The 21,902-nt window shown below is 38.4% G+C and overlaps 3 protein-coding genes across 3 annotated transcripts; 1 reads left to right on the top strand and 2 right to left on the bottom strand.

Annotated features, from left to right (window-relative positions):
- The first annotated feature begins 10,802 nt into the window (after positions 1-10,802).
- Positions 10,803-14,599, top strand: LOC116113483 (licodione synthase-like). The gene is made up of 3 exons (XM_031399638.1): positions 10,803-10,969; positions 13,618-13,693; positions 13,943-14,599. The coding sequence occupies exons 1-3, from the start codon at positions 10,803-10,805 to the stop codon at positions 14,597-14,599; spliced, it is 900 nt and encodes a 299-aa protein (XP_031255498.1).
- A 3,534-nt stretch (positions 14,600-18,133) lies between these two features.
- Positions 18,134-18,987, bottom strand: LOC116113482 (monooxygenase 1-like). The gene is made up of 2 exons (XM_031399637.1): positions 18,918-18,987; positions 18,134-18,663 (listed from the first exon to the last, which is right to left on the bottom strand). The coding sequence occupies exons 1-2, from the start codon at positions 18,985-18,987 to the stop codon at positions 18,134-18,136; spliced, it is 600 nt and encodes a 199-aa protein (XP_031255497.1).
- A 764-nt stretch (positions 18,988-19,751) lies between these two features.
- LOC116113481 (monooxygenase 1-like) lies at positions 19,752-20,251 on the bottom strand. The gene is made up of 3 exons (XM_031399636.1): positions 20,150-20,251; positions 19,908-20,054; positions 19,752-19,812 (listed from the first exon to the last, which is right to left on the bottom strand). Exons 1-3 carry the CDS (start codon positions 20,233-20,235, stop codon positions 19,752-19,754), a joined length of 294 nt encoding a protein of 97 aa, XP_031255496.1. The 5' UTR covers positions 20,236-20,251.
- Between the last annotated feature and the right edge of the window lie 1,651 nt (positions 20,252-21,902).

Raw genomic sequence — 21,902 nt, 5'->3', positions numbered from 1 at the left:
TGTGTCGAGATTGGCCAGGGGTCCCGACCGAGATGAGGAAAAGTCTGACTTACGGTCTTTCCTCAACAGCAACTGTGAGGGTCGAACCCATGTTGTGGAAAGTGATCCCCAGGTAACTCCGCTGCCTCAGATTGAGGAACTACAACGAGCTTTGGATCAGCTCAAAGCCTAGCAGAATGAGCAAAGGCAGGTCGCAGAAGCTTCTCCCTTCTCTCCGGCAGTGTTAGCCGCTCCTTTCCCATCGAGATTCAGAATGCCCAACATGCAAGATGGGAATTCTGATCCGCAGGATCATTTGTATGAGTTCAACGACCTCATGGAACTCCACCAAGTCTCTGACTTAGTAAAATGTCATTGCTTGGCGGTAACCTTTACCATCCATGCCAAGCGCTGGTTCAGATCGCTAGCACTAGGGTCAGTCGGCTCATGGCCTCAAATGAGCTCGATGTTTTTGAGGCACTTCCAAGCGAACAGGAAGTTCTCAATGCCGCTGAGTTACCTGAGCAATATACGGCAGGAGAGGGGTAAACCTCTCTAATCTTATATAGACAAGTTCCACATGGAGCTCCACAAAGTGGCTCATACTCTCGAAGAGTCTGTTCGGAGTCTCATCATTGCGGGAGTTCGCCTGCATGCAGACTTGTGGAAAGAACTGCAATCTGAGGATGATGTTTCCCTCTCTTGCTTCTACAACCTTACTGAAAAGCACCTCTAGATCAAAAGCTCCGTGGCAGCTCTTAGTTGCCACTACCCCGGTCCTTCAGGCAGTGCTCCCAACCGAGGAGAGAATAGGAGGGCTGATCGCAGATGGGCTAATGATGATCAGCAAAAAGAAAAGAAGCAACGGTATGGCCCAAGAAATCTTATACCTCAATTCCTCGTCGAGATCGCGACAAGAGTCAGTACACTCCTCTAAATGCCTCAGTATCAGCTATTTTGGATAAATCAGAAGATGCCGACTTGCTCGGAGAGCCCGAGCCTATGAAGAATCCCCCCTCAACCAGAAACAATAAAAAGTACTACCGTTATCATCGAGATAATGGGCACCACACTGATGAGTGTCAGGCCCTCAAGCAGGCAATTGAGGACCTCATCAAACAGGGGCACTTCAAAGAATTTTTTGATGACTCAGCTCCCGTTCGAGAGAAAAATAAGGAGGAACCAGGAAAGAAGTGTCTTGGTCGCAAAGGTTTCTACAGTCTAGGGATCATTTTTAGAGGACCGCACCTCGCAGGGAATTTTCGAGGTGCCCAAGAAAGGTATGCTCGGGAGACCCGTCATGACCCCATAAGTGTCGTGAACATGAAGCGACCTACCAAGGTTCGCAGAAAGGAGGAAATTACCTTCTCTGAGAAAGATGCGGTGCGATTGCATCATCCACATGATGATGCTCTTGTCACCGCGCCTGCAATAGATCGGTGTGAAGTCCACAGGATGCTAGTGGACAATGGAAGCGTCGTAAATATCCTATTTTAGCAAGCTTTCGAGAAGATAAAACTGGACGAGGCAGACCTGAAGTCTGCCTCTATCCCTCTGTATGGTTTCACCAGAGATCATTTGATCCCCAAGGGGACAATCTCGCTTTCGGTCACGTTGGGAGAAACCAACGAGATGACCAAGATGACTAAGTTTCTAGTGGTAGATTGTCATTCCGCTTTCAATGGCATATTGAGGCGACCTCTACTATGAAACTTCAAGGCAGTCACCTCGAAATACCATCTGAAGATGAAGTTCCCCACCCCGACGAGGATAGGGGAAGAAAGTGGATCGCAAAGCGCATCTCACGACTACTATGTAAGGGCAGTGCAGATGACGTGCAAGGGAAAAGGAGTGCCAGTTGGCATCCCCGAGTAGGCAATGACAATCAGCAGGATCAAGCTATAGCTTGGCCCGGTTGAGGATGAAATGGATCCTCGCATCCAGGAATGCCCTCATAGTGGGCCAGTCGAGAATCTATCCAAAGTGTCGGTCGATCAAAACGAGCCGACCCTAGGGTTAAGGATCGAGAGTAATCTTCGCCATTAGCTCGCCAACGACCTGACAAGTTTTCTCAGGAAAAATGTCGATGTATTTGCGTGGACTCACGCTGACATAGTCGGGATCAGCCCGAATGTTATATGCCATGCATTGAATATTGATAGTGAGGTCAGGCTGATTCGCCAAAAGAGGAGAGCAATGGACTCGGGGTGGTATGCCGCCCTAAAAGTTGAGGTGGATAACCTTCTCTTGAATGGGTTCATCCGAGAGGCACTTTACCCAAGCTGGGTTGTCAACCCGATCTTAGTAAAAAAGCCCAACGGCAAATGACGAACTTGTGTTGACTTTACCGACCTTAACAAAACCTATTCGAACGACAGCTTTCCCCTGTCAAGAATCGACCAGCTCGTCGATGCCACCTCTAGACACGAGCTGTTGAGTTTTATGGACGTCTACTCGGGATATAATCAAACTCCGATGTACGCATCGGACGAAGAGCATACCTCATTTGTTACAGATCGGGGGCTGTATTGCTATAAGGTTATGTCTTTCGACCTGAAAAACGTTGGGGTAACCTACCAGCGGCTAGTTAACCGAATGTTTTTCGAGCAGATTAGAAAGTCTATGGAAGTCTATGTTGATGACATGCTGGTCAAGTCGCATGTTGCTTCAGATCACATAACGTATCTTGCTAAGATGTTCTGCATACTCCGAAGGTACAAAATAAAGCTCAATCCTCTCAAGTGTTTATTCGGGTTATCTTCAGGCAACAGATCGCTGCCTGCCATTTTTCAATATACTCAAGGCCAATAAAAAGTTTGAGTGGACTGCGGACTGCGAACAGGCTTTGCAGAGCATTAAAGAGCACCTCAGAAAGTCGTCTCTCCTGTCCAAACCACTCCCTCAAGAAATTCTTCTCTTGTATCTATCCGTCTCTTAGCATGCGGTCAATGCAGCTCTGATTTAAGAGGAAAATAGAGTCCAATGGCCAGTATATTATGCAAGCACGCATCTGCTGGACACCGAAATGTGATATCCAGAAATGGAGCGATTAGCTTATGCCCTACTGATTGCATCTATGAAGTTATGACCTTATTTCCATACCCACACTATCCATGTATTGACCAACTACCCACTCAGGCAGGTCCTCCAGAAGCCAGCAGCTTCAGGTAAGTTGCTCAAGCGGGCGATGGAACTAAGTCAGTTCGATCTGCAGTACAGACCGAAAGCGACCATTAAAGGGCAGGCTATTGCCGATTTCATTTCAGAGTTTTCATGTCAACCGATTCAAGAACACGAGCAACAGTCCAACGAACTCACCGAAGGAAACTGTTCAGAATTTATCGACTTGGAGCCTCTACGTCGATGGATCCTCGAACAGGACAAAGGTCGAGGCAGGGTTTCTCCTCGTTAGTCTTGAAGGGACTCGCATCCACGATATTCTTCGGTTTGGGTTCAAAGCTACCAACAACAAGACCGAATATGAAGCGCTGCTAGCTGGTCTGTAGTTGGCAAAAGAAATGGGTTCAACTGCGATCAATATTCACAGCGATTCCATGCTAGTTGTTAATCAGATTTTGAGAGAGTATCAAGCCAAGGAAGAAAACATGATCAGTTATCTAAAGAAAGCTAAGGTCGCGCTCGAGTCTTTTAAGCACTTCATGATCACGCAGATTCCTAGAGACAGTAATTATGTCACGGATGCCTTGGGAAAAATAGCCTCGTCGCTGAACTTAGATGCCCTAAAAAGCATCCCTGTTTGGTGCATAGAGATCCCTAGTATCAACTCACCCGAACAGGCCGTGGTTGCGACAGAATCAGTTTCCTGGATGACCCCAGTTATCCAGTATCTCCGAGATGATACCTTGCCCAATGACAAAATTGAGGTAAGGACCCTGCGAACCAAAGTTGCTCGTTACATACTCATAGGAGATCAGTTATACAAGCGAGGGTTTAGCTCCCTTCTCCTCCGATGTGTAATCGATGAGGAAGCAGACTATATCATGAGGGAGATTCATAAAGGGATCTGTGATAATCACACTGTCGCGAGATCCCTTGCCAACAAAGTTGTTCGTCAAGGGTACTACTGGCCCCTACTTCAAGAGGATACTTTCAACTTTGTAAAAAATGTGACAAATGCCAGTGGTTAGCGAACATACCGCGAGCTCTTTTGCACCAGCTGATAACTATGGCCAGCCCCTGGCCATCCTCCATATGGGGAATTGATCTTATTGGACCCATGCCCGCTGGAAAGGGAGGAGTTAAGTATGTTGTGGTTGCGGTGGATTATTTCACCAAGTAGGTCAAAGCTGAACCATTGGCCGCGATCACTACCAAGAAGCTTAGGGACTTCGTTTTCACAATCATAGTGTGTCGCTACGGAATTCCTCATACACTAATATCTGATAATGGGAAGCAATTCGACAACGAGGAATTCAAGCAGTTTTGCGACAAGCTAGGGATCAATAAAAAGTTCGCCTCAGTCGTAAGACTGCAAGCAAATGACCAGGTTGAAGCTGTCAACAAGACCATCAAACACACTTTGAAAGTTAACCTTGGCGCTGCCAAGGGAAATTAGGTCGATGACCTGCCAGAAGTCCTATGGGCATACAAAACTACTCCAAGGATCTCTACTTCAGAAACACTCTTCTCGCTAGCATATGGTTGCGAGGCAATAATTCAAGTGGAAGTAGGGACTGGTTTACTTCGGAGAGACCTGTTCAATGAGACAGACAATGAAACACTTTTGTGTGCAAGTTTGGACTTAATGGAAGAACACTGCAGCAAAGCTCGGTTAAGGGTATTAGCCTACCAGCAACGTGTAAAGAGATTCTTTGACTCTAAAGTCAGGAGAAGAGACTTTCAGGTCGACGACTTGGTTTCGAAAGAAGTTCTTCTTGGTACAAGGGAACCAAGCGCGGCAGTGTTGGGGCCAAACTGGGAAGGTCCCTACCGCATCACTAAGGTGATATGTCCGGGGACTTATCACCTCAAGAGGCTCAACGGTTTCGAAGTACCGCAAGCTTGGAATACTCAGCATCTTCACCCTTATTATTAGTAATTCCGAACTCGCTCTTTCATTTTCCTTGTAAAGATTCCCTTGTAAGCATTTGTAATTAAGATCACTGTAAAGTCAAATTCATCTTGTATAAATGTATGGTTTTATTACTCGCTTTATTCTTATCTTTCTGTTCGCATGTGTAATGTTTGTGAAACGCGCAAAATTATAAGTGCTCACAAATAATTTAATATTGCAAATAGTTAGAAGCGTGTCCTCCTGTTCATATGTGTAATGTTTGTGAAGTACAAAAGATTATAAGTACTCACACACAGTGGCGGATCTAGGAATTTCCCTCAATGAGGACAAAATATAAACTAAAAAAATAAATAAATAAATAAAACCAATCATAACTACACTTTTTTTTTTCATTACTATGAGCTTCAATAAAAAGTTATAAAATACAAATAAATATCTTCAAAAAACACAATTTTTATAAAAATAAAACAATTTTTCTACAATTGTCCTTGACTAGTTTTCCTATTCTGAAAATGTTGGATAATCATCTCATTGTCAATTGTATCAAATACATCTTTCTCAATATAGATGACCAAGCAATCATTCATCTATTGATCTCCCATTCGATTGCATAACCGATTTTTCACAAGATTCATTATAAAAAAAATCTTTTCAACAATCGCAGTCGCAACTGATAAAACCAATGCAACTTTCACAAGCTTATACACCAACGTATGCAAAATTTCTTTTTTAAACCGAACTAAATTCTTAACCAAATCACCAATTCCTTGTAACTCAGCAAATTTATCATAAGAACATATGTCAATAACATAAATCTCAGCCTGGTTCTCAAGTACCATTAACTCAAGTGCAAAAAAATCAAATAGATAAAACTGACCAAACCCATTCTTCCCTCTCTTCTCCTTTTCCTTTTCCTTTGCTCCTTCTTCCTTTCTTCTTTATGGGTTTTTCTCTCTTCTTCTTCATTTTTGGCGAACAACCCAGTTTATATATAAAACAACTTCTTTGAATTATGAAACTACCCCAAGATTCTCTTATTCTCACCATGACCTTACCACATTAGCTTTCTGATGTAAAAAAGCCCAGATTTCTCCCCTCAGTTAAATGCAAACCCAACAATTCTTATTCCTTTCATTTTCACTCCTAATAAAACTTTTAAAAACTAACAGATGCCCTTGCATAAAAATAAAAATCAGAAAAAATATGTAATACAGTAAAACCTCTCTACAGTGATACTCTATATAGGAATAAACTCTACATAGTCATAAAAAATTATATTCCCAATTTGAGATAGTTATAAATAAGAATAAACTTCACATTGTAATAAGTTGTAATTTTTCTAATTCCCGTCTTAAGGAAAGTTGCCTCCACATAGTAATAATTATCTATATATTACAAAAAAAAAATATGGTATGTTAAATTTAAGGTTTAAGATGAAATAAAATATTTATCTGAAGTTGTTTGGGACAATAATTTATGCTTTAGAGTTGTTACCACGTCTTTTAACTTACGGGTACATTAGTCGCTAGCATGGACATTTTCTTGTTAAAGCTAAAACATTTCTAGCTTCTCAAGCATGTTTAGAGCTTCTTGACATGAAACTTTTTGTATTTCTCTATTATCATCCTCAAAATTATTTCCTTTCTCTTCTTGTTTAATTGTAGAAATGATTTCTTCTTTTGTTAAAGCATACATGACTTGTTACTCATTTGGATGATTAAGGAAGACACTAATATTTATTCGATTAGTGTAGTGAAGTTGTAGAATCTGATCATTCAATTCTATAATGACTTTTTTATTCCCTTATTCACTTCATTTGTAACTTGCAATTTATCAACATCGGGGGTCTTAATTTTGTAATGCTTAAAACAATTAGCAATTGTCTGCGGCTTCACATCAGTTGTCATGCAACAACTGCATTTACAATTCTATCAAGGACAATTATCTTTGTTGTTTTCAAAACACAATCTTCTATTTGTTTCAAAAGTAGGCAATTGAAGCGCTGAATTGAAATCTTATATTATTAAAAGATGAATTAAAATCCTAATATTGTACTACTAAAACATGAATTATGAAATAAGAAATTTTTTTAACTATGCCTTCATTAAGTTATAACCTCCTCATAATAATAAAATTAGTTAGTCCCACCATTATGACTATAGAGAGGTTTTACTGTATATATACTAGGATTAAAAATAGGGTTTTACAAAAATAAAATCCAAACTAACCGTGGGGCTGTTCCCAAAATCTCATAATTCTATAAGCATAAAATTTAAATAAATATAAGATGTGGACTTTTTTAAAAGTTGAGTGGGGACTGTAGTCCCCACAAGTCATTAATTGGATCCACCACTGCTCACACATAATTCAAAAAACGATCAATTTCATTAATAAATTGTTTAGTACAGGAGGGCTACGCAAAGAGAAAGCTAAGTTGTAGGACAAGTAGAGGAAGAAGCGATCATTGGTCTCCATCCTTAGGCACTTCCGGTTCGACCTCGGTATCTCCAAGCTGGTCGCCGACCTCTTGGTCAACTATTGGGTCCTCCGGATGATCGTCTTCCGGATCAAGTTCCTGAGCTGCCTCATTATTGGCTTTCACCATAGAGGCAAGGATCCTCTGGTAATCATCCAGGAGGTCTGTAAGGTCCATAGTTGGGTTCTTTGGCTTAAGGGCATAAATTGATTGGATTGACCAGTCAGCAGCCTTCCTCTTGATCTCCAGCTCTTGTCACTTCATCTCTACAGTTAGAGAAGTGACCCGCCCCTAGGATATTTCCAGGTTCGCTTCAAGAGCTTTCCTCTGCTTCTCGGTTGCTTCCCACAATCGAGCTCTCTCTTCTTCTGCTTGCAGGGCTCGCTCAAAGTTCGCTCACAGCTCCGCATCTTTCTCGCCAGCCTCCCTGGTGAGTCTGGCCATTGTCCTTTAAAGCTGAGCGAGCTCTTCTCCCCTCTTCCCCAGCTTGGTCTTCTGGAATTCCACTGTGTAGAGGGCAAAACTTCTCTCCAACATATATTGGTTCATCAGGAGAAAATTCTGGTCCATCTCTACCTTCGCAGTTGCCAAATCCTGTTTCAACGCGTCATTCTCTTCCTTCAGCTTCAAGAGCTCTCTAACAGATTCCAGTTGGGTCTTTTGTTGGGCCAGGTGCATAGCAAGCAAAGACTGCACGAGAAATAAGCAAGTGTTAAGAGTTTCCTTGAAAGGAATAGAATATGGAAAAAGTCCTCGACGAGGATAAACCGTTTTACCTGACTTTGCTGTTGGATGGCCCAAATCATCAGGTCCGCAGGATTGGAGGCCACAAGCTCTTCAAAAACTTTGGCGAGCTGGCACTCCAGAAGAGTGTATACCACTAGCTGCAGGTGCTCCGAGAGCTTACCCATGGAGTCCAGCACCAGGGTATCAGCAAAGAGTACCTCGCTGGCTAGCCCCTTGCCTTCTTTCTTCCAGGCAGCAGCGACCTGTCCTTAATGCAAGTGGCTCGGGAGAATTGTAACCCCGGTAGCGCGCCTCCAGCTCCCTCCAGTTCAACCAACCTGATAAGGCTGCAACCTCTCTGGCTGCACCCCCAAGCCCTCCGGCTCGGACTTTGACTCCTCGGGCTACATCACCCTTCTCTTTTTGGTCTTTTGGCCCATAGTTTTCTTCTTTAGGCGAGTAGCCGCGGGCTGAGGGGCTTCGGTTGGTTGTTCGGTGAGTGGTTGCATCTCCGGCTGCGTTCCTTTGGTAGGAGGGTTGCTAGAGCTTGCCTCAGCTGGTCCCGTGGCGCCAACTCAGGGAAAGACAAATGCTCTCTTCGGTACTCTAGACAGCATGGTCGTTACATGCAGATACTGTTAGTAAGAATTTTTGCTACATGCAAAAGCAAAAACTTGAAGAGACTACGAACATTTACGAAGTGGGGGTTCCAAGGTCACTTTGAGGCTGAAGAAGTCGTACTTCCTTAAGTTCACAGTTGTCACGAGTCGTTTGACATCGTGACAATAGTCTAGTAGGGTACCAAATGCAACTATTTGGCTGATGTCAGAAAAATCTGTCAGCCTAGTCGACTTGTTTACTGCAAAGAGACAAGGAAGGTCGTTAGAAAGCAAAGCCAAAAAGAAGTAAAAATTCGCTAAGTATAAAAAGGGAAGGCCTACTCGGTTCCCTGAACTGGCAGATGCCATCATAATGAAAGAAGAAAATTTTTGTCTCGTATGCCCGGGTGTTGCTGGGGTAATTGTAAATGCCTCCCTCGATTGTTGGTTGCTTCGAGAGGTAATAGAAGTCTTTGTCCTTGCTCTTCTTTAGGTAATACGAGTAAGTGAGCTCTAGCGCTGTCAATTGACTAAGGCCATTCTCGGCGCATGCGATATACATAGCCATGGCTATCATATACGCGTTGGGCATCAACTGTAAAGGTACGACCCCGAAGTGATCGAGGATCGACCTGATGAAAGGGTGGAAGGGGATCAGTGCTCCGCACTTAAATATGGCTTTCGGAGATCGCAGCCATTCCCTCTAGCAAATTCCGAGCTGTATGCTTCCGGTATTGGTAGACATCTACGCTAATTGTGTATTGCTCTACTACCTCCTGTATTTCATCTCGGGTAGCTACCAATAGAATCTCTTGTGTTGGATCTGCTGGGGGGTCCTACGCTTGCGAGCTTGTCCCCTCACCCATTCTGGTTGCTATAGGGTCCATCTCTTCTTCGATCTGAAAAAGGGAGGACACGTGGAAGTTACTCAGTCTCTGTACAAGAGTTTTGTACGATGACGTGAAAAACAAAAACCCTAAAAACCCTTAGGGACCACCCCTAACGATTTGTATCCTAAAACCCTAATTCTTTACAGAAAACCGCCATTGCCAACTGGTTATCTACACTTAAAATAAGAAAAAAGAAAATGATGGAAGGATCTTCCTTACCCTTTTGACTGTGGTGATTGGATTTGTGGCTTTGAACGGAGAATGTGCACCAACTCGGAAACTGGAAATCTGGTCTCACAAGTACTTCTTGCCTTTTTCTGAGAATTTGAGTGTTGTGGCATTGCTCAAAGTGAACCTGGGGTTTCATAGTGGAGGAAACGACAATTGGTTCTTCCGAGGCCAAGCGATGTTTGGGCAGAACGCAGCAACTCTGGCCGTTGATAGCGACCAGGTGTCATCAATCAGCGAGAAAGAGTAACCGCCACGCTTCAGGAAATTCGATCGTTGCGTCTTTCCATTGAAAAAACAAGCGATGGCTCGATTTTTTCTTCCTCATTAAATGCGCCTTCATCCACATTTAATACTCTGATAAAGAATGTCGTTTCAGCATGGCTCACATTTAATGCGCATGGCTGACATTTATGATGCGTAGGACACGTTTGTCAGAGCAAAGAACGCTTCATTGATGGGTTAGCTGCCAAAGCGCAACGGATAATATCCGAAGAGGTCATTAAATTAGAACACTCTTCATCGCATGTCAATCGCGGAGTGATGTGATTCCTTGCCTCCAGCAGAAATATGCTAAGTGTAATTAGGTCGCTGACCTCGGTTAAGAAGAAGGGTGTGTCGATACAGTGTTGAGCAGGGTCTAACCCAGGTCGTCGACTTCATGGAAGAAGACCATCTCAGGTCACTCGTAGAAAAATTCTCTACAACCTCATCATAGCCAGGTCGGATCGACCAAGTGTCAATTAGGTTATGTCAAATCGTGGCATAATTGTGCAGTTCTCAAGGTTCAATCCTTAAACCTTAAAAAACTGAGGGACTTCTGTTATACTTGAAAAGGTAGGGCTGACGTGGAGCCTCACCAGTAAAGTATGGTCAGAACTCAGAAGGGTCATGTGCCGTCCAGGTGTGGCCACGTCGCAACCAGCGCAAGTGGCATGGCTTCTGTTAGTACAACAGGTGGGTGCCAGACTAGCAAGCGGCTAGAGATCGCCCACATGTCAAAACCCTGCTTTAGTCGAGAAAATCCCTCGGGCAAGTAAACAATGAGACACAGAGAAAGATTTGCACAGCACCTACCCACTTGCAACTTTTATAATCATTACCTTGAACTCTCCTCTCCCACTATAAATAGAGGACTTCCCTCTCGTTTAGGGGGATTAGGTAATTTTAAGTTTAATTAGCTCTCTCTCTCTCTCTCTCTCTCTCTCTCTCTCTCTCTCTTGTATTCTCACCCAAATTGTAACTCAGCTTGTTGAACGCGACCTGATCTCTCTTTTATTAATACAACAACAGTGGACATAAGATTCACTTTTGAGCATCCAAACCACTTTAAACATTGTTCTTTACCCTTTTATTTCATTCGACCCCCCTCATATCACGTGTGACTTCTAATTCCTTTTAGCATTTCACACGTGCGAATAGTTGGTGTCAAAATCAAGCATCAACAATATATATATACGATAACGGATCTAGAAATTCTTGTTGGAGTGAGCTAAAATAAAATGTAATAGCATATAATATTCATATTATATGTTTTTAGTTGAAATTGATATAAAAAGAAAAAAAAAATTACATATAAATATTTTTTTTTTAAAACATGGCCCACCCTCAATATACTCTGCTAGATTCACCATATGTGTGTTTGTGTGTGTGAAGGAAAGTTTCAATATTTTTTCACACATCTGATGACGACGTGGTTGGAAGCGTAAGGGTTATTGTATAAAAAGAGTGTATAACTGATACACTCTTTGTCTCACCTGCTACATACAGGCTATTAAGAATCGACAATCCCTTACGCTTCCAACCACGTCGCCATCAGATAAGAATCGACAATCCCTTACGCTTCCAACCACGTCGCCATCAGATGTGTGAAAACCCGAAACCCAATATTGAAACTTTCCTTCACACATACACACACACACATATATTGTACATAAAAATCTGCCGTCTTTTCTAACTTGCTACACACAGGTCATGAAGAATCGAAAATCGCTTACTTTTCCAACCAAGTTGTCGTCAGATATTGAAAAATCCTTCACAAATGTTGAAAGACTGTTCATATTCAACAAAGAGTAATCGACCAGTAAATCCAATGTGAACAAGAGATTGACAGAATCATATTTTCAGTGGAGTTTATATTATTTGAGAAAGAATTCCAACGACATATTCACAAATTGAAACGGCTAGAAGATTTCCCGTGAATGATGAAATGCATGAATGTATAGAAATGGCCCAAATATTTCCAAAAAAAAAAAAGCTTTAGATTTCGTTTACAATATGATTTTATTTTCAACAATGATATTTATAATTTATATCATTGACTTGAACATTATATCACCATATTTCAACGGTGATAAATGCAAGAAATGGAAAACTACTATAATATGATTTTATTGTCAACTCACCCCTCAGCCGTGATCAATTTGAACAAGGGATTGACAGAAATGACGCAAGAAAGAATTCTAACGAAAAATATGTCACAAATTGAAATTACTACAACATTCTATCACGCTATTTCAACAATTATAACGCAAGAAATGGAAAACTATTACATATGATTTCATTTTCAACGAGTCAGCAGTAAACAATTCGATACATATATAGAGTGGACAGAGTGAACAAGTTCTACTACAATAGTGAGCTGAGTGTGATGAGTGAACTTAGCTCATTAAGTCAACTCAGTCAAACCAAGTCAACTACTACATCCTAACATCCTCTCGTAAACTAGACTTTCTGTAAGTTGTGTCAACTCAGTCAACCAGGTCCACTATTACATCCTAACACTACAGCATAAAAATATTATCGGCTGCGTTTGGTGTAATATTTTTATCCCTATTCTGGATCCTATTTTTCAAATAGCGTTTGGTACAATATTCTCAAAATATTACCCTATTTTTTTTAATTACATTTTAACCCCATAAAGTTATTAATTTCACTAAATACCCCCTAAAAAAAAAGTTTAAAAATTAACAAAAACACCCCCATCAACCCAACTTGTCAGATTCCGGCCACCACCGTCGGTGATAGCCGGAATCTGTACAACGGCCAAAATTCCGACCAGAAATGGCCGAAAGTTCACCGCTGTGGCCTTTTCCGGCCAGATCCACCACGGATCTGGCCGGAAAAGGCCAGATCTGGCCGTCAGCGACGGCCAAAGAAATGGCCGTCGTTGACGGTCAACGACGGCCAAATCTTGGCCGTCGGGACCGAAAACGACGGCCACATCTTGGCCGTCGCTGACGGCCAAAGATGGCCGTCGTTTGGCATTTTCCGGCGTCGAGGCCAAACAAACGGTAGATCTGGCCTTTCCGGCCAGATCCACCATGGATCTAGCCGGAAAAGGCCATAACGACGTGTTACGGCACAGATCCGACAAGTCTGTGCGTAAAGAAATTTTCGGCCAGATCCGGCGGTGTGGGCCGGAATCTGACACTGCAGATGGTGGGGGGTTTTTTGTCATTTTACATGTTAGGGTCTTTATGTAAATTAGTAAACCTAAGGGCTTTTTATAAATTTTTAAATTTATCTCGTAATACTCCCATATCCAATAAACCAATACTATCCCTAAAATCATCCAAAATACTAACCAAACACACCCACCATTCTTAACATCAACCTGATTAAATTCAATGGTTGAATTTCATGTACTTTAGTGGTACTTTCGGTTCATTTAACATTTTACAGATGTGTCTTCAATGAATACCGCATTATCAATTTGGAGCTTTTTGTCATGACTTCCTCATTTGGTACAAACATTACTGTGAATCTACATGCTTGACCACATACATATTTTTGTCTGTTCTCACTTCAATTCACTAATACAAAAAGTGAAGAAAATAATTTTAATATGTGTCAATCATATTGCTTTTGATTTTCTTTTATTTTTTAGAAATCATTCTGCATATATTCTTAACCAAGAATTTTTATTATGTGTAACTAAAAATCGGCAGTGACTATAATACAGTCATGTAAAAGTACTTATTAATTAGACGGTAATTTATTGTTTCAGGATTTTCTTACCGCTGCAACAAACACAACTGCAATGGCAGCCGAATGGGCATTGGCAGAGCTCATCAACAATCCAAACATACTCGAAAAGGCTCAGGAAGAAATTGACCAAGTTGTCGGAAAAGCGAGGCTAGTCAAGCAATCCGACCTTCCGAATCTGCCATATCTCCAAGCCATTATAAAAGAAAACTTCAGGCTCCACCCTCCAATCCCAATGCTCCCCAGGAAATCCATCGCAGATTGCCAAATCGGCAATTACACAATTCCTGAAGGCTCTCTATTGTTCGATAACATCTGGTCGATCGGAAGAGACCCCAAAGTTTGGAGTAATCCAATGAAGTTCAATCCTGAGAGATTCCTGAAACCAAACGAGAGCGATGGCCCTGCAATTAACATTGATGTTAAAGGGTTCAACTATCAGTTGTTGCCATTCGGAACTGGAAGAAGAGGGTGCCCTGGAATCAATTTGGCCATGCAGGAGTTGCCAACGACTCTGGAGGCGATGATCCAGTGCTTCAACTGGAAGGTTGTGAATCCTGAAGGAGTGGAAATGAAGGGTAATGATTTGGTTGATATGTCTGAACGACCAGGATTGACCGCTCCTAGAGCTCATGATCTTGTTTGTGTACCGGTGGCACGGTGTTCTCCGGTGTCATAGGTCCGGTTACTTTGGAAAGTAATTGCTTGAATTAATTGTTTTATTTACTATTACAGTGTAACCTCTTTATAGTGATACTCAGTATAAAAATAACTTTTAGATAATTTTGGTCCCAACTTGGGTAAGTTATAAATAAAAATAAATTTTACATTGTAATAAGTTATAATTTTTCTAGGTCCCGTCTTAAGAAATTTGTCTCTACATAGTAATAATTATATGTATATTGCAAAAAAATATAAATTATGTGACATTAAAGCTTAAAATGAAATAAAATATTTATGTAAAATTGTTTGAGATAATAATTTATGATTTAGAATTATTATCATATCTTTTATCTCGTAAGTACGTAATAAGTCGCCAGTATGGATACCTTCTTGTTAAAGCCAAAATATTTCTAGCTTCTCCAATATGTTTAGAGCTTCTTGGCAGAAAACTTTTGATATTTCTATGCTATCATCCTCAGGATTATCTCTTTCCTCTTTTTGTCTAATTTCAGTAATTATTTTTTCTTCAGTTAAAACATATACAACTTGTTGCTCATTTGGATGATTGAGGAAGACATTAATATCCATTTGATTAGTGTAGTAAAATTGTTGAATTTGACTACTCAATTCATTTCTACTGCTAAAATATAAATTATAAAATAATAAATCAAAACAGTAATTTTTTAATCAAAACAATAATTCTTGTAACTACACATCTATTTAATTATAATCTCCTTATAATAATAAATTTAATTGGTCCCAACATTATTACTATACAGAAGTTCTACTATATATCTGTATTAGAAATTAAGTTTCAAGGGAAAGATGTATTGTATTTTGTCCGTATCTTAATAAAATCGTATTATGTATACATATCCTAATTAAAATATCTTAATAAATAGACAAGAAAACTTTTTTGTATTTTTATGAGGTGTTAATGATATTAAGGCGAAGACGTCAAAAAAATTTAGGATGTTCACATTGGAGAATTTTCATATATATAATAAACAAGTTTAATTACTATTTTTGACAATATATCCGTTTGAGAATCTAAGTTCAAAACTGGAATTCTCGTCCAACCTTGAAATTTTTTAGAAACAAAAACAAAAAGTAATGACTTTGGATCATGTCGATATCCATGAGGGGGTATGTGTACAAACCATTGACTTTGGGCTGGCCTGGGAGATGCTCTTGAGTGGCCCGTGTGTTGAGCAAGTTCGGCAAGAGTTCGTCACCTAGTGTTTAGTGTTTACACCTTTGGGTTTATGTTTTTCTCGGATCTCCTGTTGCATGTTTGTCTTGTTGTTCTTCTCACCGCTTGGGCTGGGAAATGGTTGGCAAAGTTATGAGAGGTCGGCTTTTGTCTTGTAGGTTTAGGTGCTTCTTTTGTTGGTACCCTTCGGCCTGTCCAAGGCTTGTAGCTTGAAGGGTTTCCTTCCTTTAGGCTGTGAATTTATTTATTCATTTATTTTTTCTTTTATACAATTACCATGATTACCCAAAAAAATAATTTTACTGAAAATCAATGATGGACTTAAAACATTCAATAATAAAATTCTTAATTGGGGTTAATTAACAAGTGTTTGTGTTTAGTAAGATCAATGGTGATGTTAGTATATAAAGAAAAAATTATTTTCTAAAATGTTAAAAAAATAATTAAAGTTTGAAAAAGAGTAATAGCTAACTTACGTGTATGTGTATTTATGAAGGAGGTTTAGTGGAATTATTTTGTTAATTGGACATGCTTGGTTTGACTAAATCAAGTAGCGTTTATAAAAACAACTTAGAACTCACAAGATATTTAATTGATATTTATAAATCTCCTTAAACTCATTTTTTTTTTTTTTCGGTCAACATTGGTCTACAATTAGATTTAACAGTGGAAATTGACGGCAAGGGAAGTGTTTGTATAATATGCAATAGTTTTGGAGCAAACTGTCAATGTTGGATACTTCATAGGAAGATAACGTCTTAATCCGAATCTAAGTGTTACGTTTAGATATTATTGTACCTAACATGCTTTAGAGTTTGGCGAAGGGGTGTAAGCCGAACCGAGCCGCTCGCTCGGGCTCGGCTCGACTACAGTATCAAGTCGAGTTCGAACATGCCACTACTCAACTTGCTAGGGCTGCGAGCTTCAGCGAGCTCGAGGGTATATTTGATAGCTTTGAAACTAATAGGGGGTTATATAAAATTTTAAACCATTATTCAAAGATCAACTCTTTTCAACCAAACAAAATCCAGCATCCAATATTGACAAGATTTTCATTCGATTAATTTAAACAAATCAAGAAAAATAATAGACCTAGTCATCGTAAGGCCTTTGAGCAGTTGACTAGTTACGGTTGTCGCATGAGAGCCTTGCGACGGCCAAACAAGTCGCCGATAAGCTCCATCTGATAACGGTTGTCCAAGCCAAGGAGGGTGGAAAGAAAGGAGAAGAGAGAGAAAAAGAAAGAGAAAGGAAGATAAAGAAAAAGAAGAAGAAATTAATAGAAGAGAAAAAAAATATATATAGAACAGGAGAAAGAGAAGAAGGAAGAAAACAGAAGATGAAAAAGGAAGAAGAAAGAGAACCAGAGGATAAAGAGAAATTAAAAAAGATGGAGAAATAAAAAAAAGAGATAAAGGACAAAAAGCTAGGACGTTCTTTTCAAAGTTGGAATAGTTTAAAATGCCTTTTTAAAAACTTTAAAAAAGAGAGAATATGAGGGTATATTTGATAGTTTCGAAACTAATAGGGAGCAAATTTTTCAGAGCTCGAGCTCGATTTTGCAAGCTCACCAAACTCGAGTTCTAAACTGTTGCAACTGAGCCGAACTCGATTAGTCCAAAGCTCAGTCTAACTCGACTCGTTTATATCCCTAGTTTGGTCAAATCTCAAGGACTAAAGTGTCGATTCAATACACATCTTTGTCATGGGAACAAATCTCAAAGGTTTTGTTGTGATAGGGCATGTATTTAATTATTTTTTCTATAATCCAAAAATATCCATATCCTTTTGGGAATTTAAGTTAAAAAATGGAGTTCTAGTTGAACCTTACAATTTTTTTTAAAAAAGTAGAGAATAATGACTCTTGATCATGTAGATATCCATAAGGGGGTGTGTGTACAAACACGGGACTCACATTTAGCTAATTTATGTTTTGTTCTTAAAAGATATTAATACATTTCAATGTTATTTTTCGTTAAGTTTATTATCCGATGTTATTATTTTATCGTTATGATTCTGAAGTGATAGAGATAGACTTTCACCGACCGTTATTAGAAAATGTTACATCTTAATTGTTACAACTACGATGGCTTTATCAATGTAATTATCACTAATTTTACTGAAACTCAATAATAGACTTATAACATTTAACAATAAACTTATAAAAATGAAACCAGCTAGTATCCTCACAGTATTATAATAAATAATGGAGTTACAAAAAAGATACCAATATCTTCACAACGTTGTAACCAACGCCTGTGATTTATTACAAATAATTACCATAAAGTGCAACCATTGAAGCTATGCTAGCTAGCTGGCTCTTAAAGCAACAAGTCCTCAGAGATTACCACAATTATACCGAACATGAGCATACCTATCCCTAAAAAAGGCACTCAAAAGCACCAACATTATCAACTTCACAAGCATATAAGGGGTATCCACTAATGTACCCAGAAGATAAGATTGTAAAGCCAATTTAACCAGTCTGATTCTCCTCTCATTCACATATTCATCAATTGCTTCTTCAATCATCTTCTTACTTTTGAAATCTTTATGATCATTATTATAATTGGCTGGAAATTTTCTTGCCATGCATCTAGCCAACACAACTGCATCTTCTATGCTGGCGGACCCACCCTGGCCGACGAACGGAGTCATTGCATGCATCGAATCTCCGGCCACCGTCACAGTTCCTCTCCGATACTGGCCTAGTAATATGTCCCATGGGGCACGATATCTCAAACGGTTGAATGATAGGGAAGAAATGTCACAGTTTTGTATCACATCTGTCGTTTTTTGAGGGTAACCCTTGATGGTCTCTAGAACCATTTGTTTGATCTTCTTTGGATCTTCAAGCATCTTTGAATCTGTAGTTAATAAGACAATAATGATTGAGAAAGTTAATGAAACAAGCTTATATAATAAATGAAAAAATTTCCTATTTACCACTATTCTCTCTAAAATTTGTCGGATTTCTATTTTACTTGATCTTCAATCCAATAATGAAAATGGAGAGAGAAAAAAACCCATACTACATAATTTTTTTTATCAAAAGGTACACAATTATCATTAAACAAATCGATATTTAAAAGCATAATTAAAGACATATATAAGTACATACCCTGATAATTGTATTGGTGATTTACGAACCAGAAAAGCAGATTATCATTGACCGGAGCTATCCCAGCCATAGTTTTATCTCTAATAGTTCGGAGTAACTCAGGGGCAAATCCATGGCCATTTGGAAAATATGTAAATCCTCTCACTCCACTTGAAGGGTGAAGCTTCTTGGTATTCAATTCAAGAAAATCAGCAACCACAGAGTTGGCTCCGTCACATCCAATCAACATCTGCAATCAAATAACTCCTAATTAGACTCTTAAGGTTCTGAAATAATAAAAATTTCCCTACCTTTAAGTTTTAAACATTAAAATAAACCGTCCGAAAACAACTTGATAAATATTTTATTAATTCGTAAATATATTAACAACAATCTGGTATTTTATTTATCAGCAATGGTTAATGTTAGAAGGCAAAATTTTGTGATATAGACCTTGAGAATGATTATTATATTATATTTAACTAGTTGTCGGTATGCATTATGGCAGTATCATATATAGAACAGAAATATATGCAATTATTTAGAGCTTCATTATTATTGAAGAATATAAAATACCTTGGCTCTAATTATAGTGCCATCATTCAATTGAAGAGTGGGGAAAGAAGTGTTTGCGTCTATTTTCACAGAGCAAATTTGGCATCCAACTCGTACTGTGCCAAGAGGGAGATCTTGAGCAAGAGATTCAATTAGATCACTTCTTTTTACCCAACGAGTTTCCCCAATGTCCCTGCCAATTAATATTAAAATTATATGATCAGTTGATTAAGTTTCATTTTCTTATAAAAAATTTATAATCAAACATTAATTAAAGGCATGGTAATGATAAATTAAAACTTACGAGTAGTCGACAAATTTTTCTTTTGGCTTGCCGCCATTGAGATATATTTCATGTATCCTGTGTATTTACAATAATCAAAGTTAATTATGTAAAGAGATGAGGAGAAAGCAGAGGGGTAGCTTTTGTCATGTAATGAATACTGCGAAGCATACCTTTCAAGGAGGATGCCATTAGTCCTGAGCTTTGAAGCAACACCAAGTTCATCCAAAGCTCTCCACCCATTAGGCTGAATTGCAATGGCACCCCCTGATGCTCTTAATACTTCTGATTTCTCCAACACCACACTCTTCATACCCTTCCTACAACATTAAGTATCAAGACAACTATTTAGCACCACTTAACATGTGTAACAGAGTAGATATAACGTTAGGAAAATAAGAAGAGAAATAAATACCTATGAAGAGCAAGGGCAGTGGCAAGGCCACAAATGCCTCCACCAACAATTACAATATCAAGATCTTCAAATACTGCATGAGCCATTTTTTCTTTCTTTTCTTGTAAGTTGCAGTAGATACACTACAAGCTCATTAACTAGTTGTATTTATAAGTAGAGAGTTGAGACTTTTTTGAGTAATGAGTTTCTCTTCTAATAAATTATAGCCACACAGACGTCAGGAGTTTAGTCTCTTTACTTTTCAACCACGTTTGCCATCAGGTCGAGAAAAAGCTTATTATATTGAGGATGGTTGGCGGATGAAGTTAGAAAGCAATTTGCTGCTGCAGGGTAAACTTTGGTGACCTGAAAGCGACACGAACATAGACGGCTAGTTTGAAACTGGAATATGCTCGATTAGTCAATTTATCATGAAACATCTCAATCTACTCGTAATTTGTTTTAATTAATTACTTTAAACATTTAAATACATTTTAATATTTGAAAATGTGTATGATATAAAATTTAAAAATTGTATTCGAAAACGGTTTTTCAAAACAGTTTTACCTATTTTTACAAAACGTATTCTCATAAGATTTGTTGTATCCTTTATTTTCAAAAACGAAAAATTGTATTTAAATTCTATATTAAACGGGCCTTAAAATTTTGTAAAACTGTAATATCAACCTTAATGTCCTAAATTTAAAGTCTCATATTGTCCTTATAAGAGAGTAATTCTATATATATAATTTTGTAATAACCATATGTTATATTCACCATCAAATTTATTACATTAGACTAAAATGATATTTTACAACTATACACAATCATAAATTTATGGAAAATAATACAGTCATTGAAGATTGCGCACCGAATTCGTACATCGAATGATGTGACGAAATCTTGACCGTCGATTAATATTAATTTTAATATTAATCGACAGTCAGGATTTTATCACATCATTTGGTACATGAATTATATGTACATCTTTTAGTGACGGTAGCATTACTCTAAATTTATTTCAATTATATCATAATGTCCTAATTAAAGAATTATTATTAGTATATATACTTTGTAAAAAAATAAAAAATCTACAGTCTTTTGTCACATGTTTTACCAACCACTTTGTCGTAAGATTTATGACAACCCAATATTGAAACATTCTTTATACATATATAGAAATCTACTTTCTTTCTTTTCTTGTAACTTGAATGAGATGCTATACGTTTGTAATATAAATAAACAATATGGTTTCCTACCACGAGGTTATTTAATACTTGTATTTTTATGTTGAGAAGTTACGACTTTTTTATCTAATAAATTTTAACCACGCAGACATCAGATAGTAGATGGATGCAGTTTGAAAAGTGATTAAAAATTGCCGACATAAAAAACGTGATGATAATAGACGGCTATATGCTCTATCATCAAACATCTCAATCAAATCTACTCTGTAATTTTAATTAATTGCTTTACACATTTAATTTATGATTCAAAAATAAATTTCAAAAACTAAAATACGATTCCAATTTTTTAATTATATTTGAAAATATGTATGATACAAAATTATTTTTAGATTAAAAGTTATGAAACAGCTTTTAACAGTTTTCTAGTTTTGCAATAATTTTTAGGATTATATTCAAAATCTGTTTTTAAAAATAATTCAACTCATTTTTATTAAACGTATTTTCATAAGATTTGTTGTATTTAAAAAAACAAAAAACAAAAACTGTATTTTAAAATTTTATATCAAATAGGCCCTAAAGTTATGTAC

Source organism: Pistacia vera, unplaced genomic scaffold (assembly GCF_008641045.1).
Source record: "Pistacia vera cultivar Batoury unplaced genomic scaffold, PisVer_v2 Contig68, whole genome shotgun sequence".
NCBI classification, from domain to species: domain Eukaryota; kingdom Viridiplantae; phylum Streptophyta; class Magnoliopsida; order Sapindales; family Anacardiaceae; genus Pistacia; species Pistacia vera.
This window is presented reverse-complemented; position numbering and strand designations above follow the sequence as displayed.

Excerpts from the sequence above, each read along its gene's own strand:
- LOC116113483 (XM_031399638.1), top strand. The coding sequence starts at position 10,803 with ATGGTCAGAACTCAGAAGGGTCATGTGCCGTCCAGGTGTGGCCACGTC. Across the intron at positions 10,970-13,617 it reads CGAGAAAATCCCTCGGGCAA|ATGTGTCTTCAATGAATACC; the intron begins GTAAACAATGAG and ends AACATTTTACAG. Across the intron at positions 13,694-13,942 it reads CATTTGGTACAAACATTACT|GATTTTCTTACCGCTGCAAC; the intron begins GTGAATCTACAT and ends TTATTGTTTCAG.
- LOC116113482 (XM_031399637.1), bottom strand. The coding sequence starts at position 18,987 with ATGGCTGGGATAGCTCCGGTCAATGATAATCTGCTTTTCTGGTTCGTA. Across the intron at positions 18,664-18,917 it reads TCACCAATACAATTATCAGG|ATTCAAAGATGCTTGAAGAT; the intron begins GTATGTACTTAT and ends TATTAACTACAG.
- LOC116113481 (XM_031399636.1), bottom strand. The coding sequence starts at position 20,235 with ATGGCTCATGCAGTATTTGAAGATCTTGATATTGTAATTGTTGGTGGA. Across the intron at positions 20,055-20,149 it reads ACTGCCCTTGCTCTTCATAG|GAAGGGTATGAAGAGTGTGG; the intron begins GTATTTATTTCT and ends TTAATGTTGTAG. Across the intron at positions 19,813-19,907 it reads AATGGCATCCTCCTTGAAAG|GATACATGAAATATATCTCA; the intron begins GTATGCTTCGCA and ends GTAAATACACAG.